The 7,500-nt window shown below is 34.5% G+C and overlaps 1 protein-coding gene across 1 annotated transcript; it reads right to left on the bottom strand.

Annotated features, from left to right (window-relative positions):
• Positions 1–485: 485 nt before the first annotated feature.
• On the bottom strand, positions 486–2,986 carry LOC144971958 (uncharacterized). Its single transcript, XM_078913035.1, has 2 exons — positions 2,073–2,986; positions 486–1,151 (listed from the first exon to the last, which is right to left on the bottom strand). The coding sequence occupies exon 1, from the start codon at positions 2,843–2,845 to the stop codon at positions 2,417–2,419; it is 429 nt and encodes a 142-aa protein (XP_078769161.1). The 5' UTR covers positions 2,846–2,986; the 3' UTR covers positions 486–1,151; positions 2,073–2,416.
• Between the last annotated feature and the right edge of the window lie 4,514 nt (positions 2,987–7,500).

Here is a 7,500-nt window from a genome sequence, read left to right as displayed (position 1 = left end):
TAATAATAATAATAATAATAATAATAATAATAATAATAATAATAATAATAATAATATAATAATAATAATAATAATAATAATAATAATAATAATAATATAATAATAATAATAATAATAATAATAATAATAAATGAATGTTATTATTAGTCCTTAAACTGCCATTAAAATCCTCGCTAGTGAATAATAGAAAGCCGGAATTTATTATTGCAAAGAAAAAGACAAAGCTTAACCGTAATCCTTGGCCATTTCAAAGTGACAAATTAAAGGAGCAGGCACTGGTGCAAGATAAAGATCGGAAAAAGTGTGTATGAAACAGTGCCAGACATAGCAAGAAAGAAAAAAAAACATTCTAAAAATCAACCAGCTTTGACTGGTGAGCATCCCCAATCAAAACGGGCTGATTTCTATTGGGGATGGTTTTTGGGGGTTTTTTGTTTTGTTTTTCTTGTTTTTTTTTCTTTCTTGCTGTCACAAAGTGCGCACGTAAACCGTATGCTTATGTAGCGCAGTTTGCAACCTTGTTTATGTGTGCTATATTCAAGCTACGACACCGATCAATAACCAAACACAATACGTTGATAAAGGTTTTGAAGCTAAATGAAGATATATTTTATTACAATATAACAAAGATATTATGAGATATGAAGATGAAATGATAGATGTAATAAGTATGAAATCAAATAGATGGATGACAAATTGATGGAGATGTGTAATGATGAATATGATATGAAAGCGATATGAAAATATATAATTAAATCAATTAATTATCAATACTTTACCAAACCGCTACCACATCAGACAATCTCACAGATAGGTTGCAACCATCACAGTCATACAGGCAACTAATAATTAACTAGCTAACTAAACACAATCCAGACGTGTGGAAGAAAGTCAAAAGAGTGTTCTTGATATTCAACAAAAACCGTAAGGTTGTTCTAATATTGTTAATTAGTCTCTTCTTGAAATTGTTCTGGTTTCACAGTATTCATAAACAGATCAATTGTTTCTCAATGTTCTGATATTAAAATAAGCAAATGGTTCTTCACAGGTAACTTATAAAACAGGCAAATGTTCAGTTTCTATTAGGGTCAAGCTATGAGTGTATAGCCTAAAGTTGGCTTGTTAAAGCCCAGCCTCCAACGGCTCATTCACTTTAAAGAAAGAAAATGATTTTGTTATCACATGATAATCATACGAATATAACTCTATCTATATTCGAACTCATTCAATATGTTTACTTTAAATGAGTAAATATTATTTTACTTTAACAAATCAATTTATTAATGTTGATTAATATTGCTTTACTTTGTAGATATGAAATAATATTGCTTTATAGCAAGAAAAGCTTATTTTCTTTACAACAAGAATATATTATACAATTAATTTAATTATCTGATTAATTAATTGAGACTCAAAATTTAAAGTGATATTATGATATTAATATCAAAACACAATCATAATTGTAATCACAACATATTATTCAAAATCTCACCAGAGCCGAACAGATTATAGAAATCACAAATTAAGTCTACACAAGACTTTAATCAAACTCTACACAAGAGTTATAACACAACTTGATTCAGCTCAAACTTTGAGCACCGCAAAGTCTACACAAGACTTAAATCACACTCTACACAAGAGTTAACACAAAACGTGTTTCAGCTCGAACTTTGAGCACTACAAAGTCTACACAAGACTTTAATCTAACTCTACACAAGAGTTAAACAAATGAGCCTAAAAGACTCCGCTGTGGTTATCGCTTAGAGACTATGAGCCTAAAAGACTCCGCTGTGTGGTCTCTTTTGAGACAATGAGCCTAAAAGACTCCGCTGAGTGGTCTGAAGAAACTGCTCAAAACTCTGGCATTTATAGGCAAAAATCAAGCAAACGAAGCAAAATTCTACCCACACAACCGGATGTTAGTCATATCCGTAAACATCTGAAATTCCTTAAAACTCCCCCAGATTCCATAATCATGGACAACAACAACCCATCCTGATACCGGACATCCTCATATCAAGGATAAATAAATTCGTCAGCCCCATAGTTACGAGATATCAATCAAGCCATACCATAACAAAGTCACTCCCGTAGAATACAGGGATCCTACTTTGCTTATAAGTTTACGGAGAAAACAAGATTGATGCCTTTCTCACAATAACACCCACACTACGTAGTTTAATTGAAACTTCCGGGCCATAGGTGCATGATCTGATACGACCTGTATCAACAAAAGAAGGGTTGTTCCAGAGGGATTACAATAACAACAACAACTAATACTACGACGACGTACATCCTGTCGTAAACTGACGCCTACACGGAAGCATTTCGTTACATATCTCCCCCCTAAGACTAAATTTGGTACAACATTTAGTTAGATCATCGAAATGCCTCAAGATCACATCGATCTCGACAATTATTTGGGCTCATGGTTGTCCCTTCCTTCAACAGACAACATCGGCATCACACATCCACACTTCAACTCCACCTTGCCGTGTGTCATGCATTTCGGTGGTTCATGATCCTTGTTTTCGTCAAAACATGGAAGTCGAGGACTCTTAACAGTGGGAGCACGAGTAAATGATCGAATGTCACTTGTCATACTGTCGTTGTTGGAGGAAGCCTGACACTCCGACTTTAACCTAAGCAGTTCAAGCTCTTTCTCCATCAGAGCTTCTTGCCTTTGAGCTCGTGCTCTGCTTATCTCCTCCTCTTCTTTGGCACGTTCTCTCTCCTTCTCTTTTCTCTCTTCATCTTCTTGTAACTGGGCTGTCACCCAAGCACGGAGATCTTCACCCCTTAACTCCAATTTTTCTCCAGGTTTAATTAATCTTTCCACATCCATCTCTAGGACAATTAATCAAACCAATTCAAATTCAAATAAACAAACTTCAATATGTTTATCGACACTGTTGCCGTAAATGTTACTTTCACGTAGAATAAAGTGGTATTACAAGTAACCTTATTAACGATATGCGGTCAATATAGATCCCAAAACAGATTCAAAACAGGCAATTAATACCGATTCCTACACGGAATTCAACATTGATCTATATATAGACTCAAATATAGAATCAAAACAAATTTACTACAGGTCCTAACACAGAACCAACGCTTCACCCAGATTCCTACACAGAATCAAAACATTGACTTAATATAGACGTATATTAGAGTCAAAACAACTGATTTAATACAGGTCCTCACACGGAACCAACGCTTCACCCAGATTCCCCACACGGAATCAACACAATAGCTTCACCCAGATTCCTCACACGGAATCAACAAAATAGCTTCACCCAGATTCCCCATACGGAATCATAAAAACTATCTTCACCCAGATTCTTTCTCAGAATCAACAAAATAACTTCACCCAGATTCTTTCTCAGAATCAACAAAATATCTTCACCCAGATTCTTTCTTAGAATCAACAAAATATCTTCACCCAGATTCTCTCTTAGAATCAACAAAATATCTTCACCCAGATTCTCTCTTAGAATCAACAAAATATCTTCACCCAGATTCTTTCTTAGAATCAACAAAATGTCTTCACCCAGATTCTCTCTCAGAATCAACAAAATATCTTCACCCAGATTCTTTCTTAGAATCAACAAAATGTCTTCACCCAGATTCTCTCTCAGAATCAACAAAATATCTTCACCCAGATTCTCTCTCAGAATCAACAAAATATCTTCACCCAGATTCTTTCTTAGAATCAACAAAATATCTTCACCCAGATTCTTACACAGAATCAACAAAATGTCTTCACCCAGATTCTTCCTTAGAATCAACAAAATATCTTCACCCAGATTCTCTCTTAGAATCAACAAAATATCTTCACCCAGATTCTCTCTTAGAATCAACAAAATATCTTCACCCAGATTCTTTCTTAGAATCAACAAAATGTCTTCACCCAGATTCTCTCTCAGAATCAACAAAATATCTTCACCCAGATTCTTTCTTAGAATCAACAAAATGTCTTCACCCAGATTCTCTCTCAGAATCAACAAAATATCTTCACCCAGATTCTCTCTCAGAATCAACAAAATATCTTCACCCAGATTCTTTCTTAGAATCAACAAAATATCTTCACCCAGATTCTTACACAGAATCAACAAAATGTCTTCACCCAGATTCTTCCTTAGAATCAACAAAATATCTTCACCCAGATTCTCTCTTAGAATCAACAAAACATCCTCACCCAGATTCTTTCTTAGAATCAACAAAATATCTTCACCCAGATTCTTTCTTAGAATCAATAAAATATCTTCACCCAGATTCTCTCTCAGAATCAACAAAATATCTTCACCCAGATTCTTTCTTAGAATCAATAAAATATCTTCACCCAGATTCTCTCTCAGAATCAACAAAATATCTTCACCCAGATTCTTACACAGAATCAATACCTTGACTTACTATATGTGCATAGAGAGTCAAAACAAATGATTTAATACAGATCCTCACACGGGACCAACACAATCTTCACCCAGATTCCTACACGGAATCAAATTACCCCAACAACCACCTTCGTTCCTTACAAAAGGGAGAGGGGGGACAATGGAGGCTTCACAGCGCGAGTACCGCTTTCGCGCTAAGTCAGTGATCCGTATCACTATGACAGATGACTGACAACGTATAACCGAACAAGTGAAAATTACCAGAATAACTTGTATTACACCTTGCGTATAATGACAGTCTTATAACCATTAAATGGATACCAATTTGCTTTAAGCTCAAAGATAGTATCTATCTCAAGTTTGAAACAACTCCCTAACCTGTCTCAACAATTATTTGGTCGCGATGTCTCTTGAATGCACAACAATAAGAATCCCACTTCTGACACCAAATTATGTCACAAAGTGCGCACGTAAACCGTATGCTTATGTAGCGCAGTTTGCAACCTTGTTTATGTGTGCTATATTCAAGCTACGACACCGATCAATAACCAAACACAATACGTTGATAAAGGTTTTGAAGCTAAATGAAGATATATTTTATTACAATATAACAAAGATATTATGAGATATGAAGATGAAATGATAGATGTAATAAGTATGAAATCAAATAGATGGATGACAAATTGATGGAGATGTGTAATGATGAATATGATATGAAAGCGATATGAAATATATAATTAAATCAATTAATTATCAATACTTTACCAAACCGCTACCACATCAGACAATCTCACAGATAGGTTGCAACCATCACAGTCATACAGGCAACTAATAATTAACTAGCTAACTAAACACAATCCAGACGTGTGGAAGAAAGTCAAAAGAGTGTTCTTGATATTCAACAAAAACCGTAAGGTTGTTCTAATATTGTTAATTAGTCTCTTCTTGAAATTGTTCTGGTTTCACAGTATTCATAAACAGATCAATTGTTTCTCAATGTTCTGATATTAAAATAAGCAAATGGTTCTTCACAGGTAACTTATAAAACAGGCAAATGTTCAGTTTCTATTAGGGTCAAGCTATGAGTGTATAGCCTAAAGTTGGCTTGTTAAAGCCCAGCCTCCAACGGCTCATTCACTTTAAAGAAAGAAAATGATTTTGTTATCACATGATAATCATACGAATATAACTCTATCTATATTCGAACTCATTCAATATGTTTACTTTAAATGAGTAAATATTATTTTACTTTAACAAATCAATTTATTAATGTTGATTAATATTGCTTTACTTTGTAGATATGAAATAATATTGCTTTATAGCAAGAAAAGCTTATTTTCTTTACAACAAGAATATATTATACAATTAATTTAATTATCTGATTAATTAATTGAGACTCAAAATTTAAAGTGATATTATGATATTAATATCAAAACACAATCATAATTGTAATCACAACATATTATTCAAAATCTCACCAGAGCCGAACAGATTATAGAAATCACAAATTAAGTCTACACAAGACTTTAATCAAACTCTACACAAGAGTTATAACACAACTTGATTCAGCTCAAACTTTGAGCACCGCAAAGTCTACACAAGACTTAAATCACACTCTACACAAGAGTTAACACAAAACGTGTTTCAGCTCGAACTTTGAGCACTACAAAGTCTACACAAGACTTTAATCTAACTCTACACAAGAGTTAAACAAATGAGCCTAAAAGACTCCGCTGTGGTTATCGCTTAGAGACTATGAGCCTAAAAGACTCCGCTGTGTGGTCTCTTTTGAGACAATGAGCCTAAAAGACTCCGCTGAGTGGTCTGAAGAAACTGCTCAAAACTCTGGCATTTATAGGCAAAAATCAAGCAAACGAAGCAAAATTCTACCCACACAACCGGATGTTAGTCATATCCGTAAACATCTGAAATTCCTTAAAACTCCCCAGATTCCATAATCATGGACAACAACAACCCATCCTGATACCGGACATCCTCATATCAAGGATAAATAAATTCGTCAGCCCCATAGTTACGAGATATCAATCAAGCCATACCATAACAAAGTCACTCCCGTAGAATACAGGGATCCTACTTTGCTTATAAGTTTACGGAGAAAACAAGATTGATGCCTTTCTCACAATAACACCCACACTACGTAGTTTAATTGAAACTTCCGGGCCATAGGTGCATGATCTGATACGACCTGTATCAACAAAAGAAGGGTTGTTCCAGAGGGATTACAATAACAACAACAACTAATACTACGACGACGTACATCCTGTCGTAAACTGACGCCTACACGGAAGCATTTCGTTACACTTGCTTTGTCTGGCACTGTTTCATACACACTTTTCAGATCGTTATCTTTGGTCATGAATGATGATTATGTCAAGAAAAGCGATTTACGGTCTAATAAGGCAATTATACAACGATAGAATCAGATGATAATGAATGTGATAGATTGTACTTATCAGAAATACCTGTGTAACATTATGTTATCGTTTTGATAAGTTCATTGTGATGATAATGATCCTGGTTTGATTTTCACTCAGCATAGGAGATGTTAACTAAATATTATATACCTAGTAAGTGATAAAAGTAGGAGGGAATTGAATGTCGTAATTTTGGATGGAAGTTTTACGCCACTCATCGGAAAATTTGGTGAAAAACAAACAAACAATGTATTAAATTGTCTCACAATCAAAAGCATTGATAATGAACTAGGTATCTATATTTCTGAATGGTAAATGGTAAAACAAATAAGGTCAGTATTTGGTATGGTCTTTGCTTTGTATCCGAAAGTTACAGAATTCTACTTCCCGCCGAGCTGTGTGACCTTGAGCAAGTCACCTGGCCTTCGCCCACTTTTTCGACACTGCGTTGCGGCTGGCGCCTGGGATATTTCAATCTTTCTTTTGGATAGACCATAAAGACAATAAATTTCCCCATGGGAATGAATAAATGGATTTTTATATCTATTCATTTATTTTTATTTAAGTAAATGATCTTATGGTAAAAATCAGTTGATCAATGTAAAATGGAGTCAAGTAATCCACGAACTAGGCAGTCGGGGTATCCAACTTTTAAAATTTCTCCATTCGAT

The sequence above is a fragment of the Berghia stephanieae genome, chromosome 4 (assembly GCF_034508935.2).
Source record: "Berghia stephanieae isolate SIO BIC M18660-M18661 chromosome 4, UCSD_Bste_1.3, whole genome shotgun sequence".
Classification (NCBI taxonomy): domain Eukaryota; kingdom Metazoa; phylum Mollusca; class Gastropoda; order Nudibranchia; family Aeolidiidae; genus Berghia; species Berghia stephanieae.
Note: the sequence above shows the minus strand (reverse complement) of the source record. Positions and strands in the feature narration are given on the sequence as shown.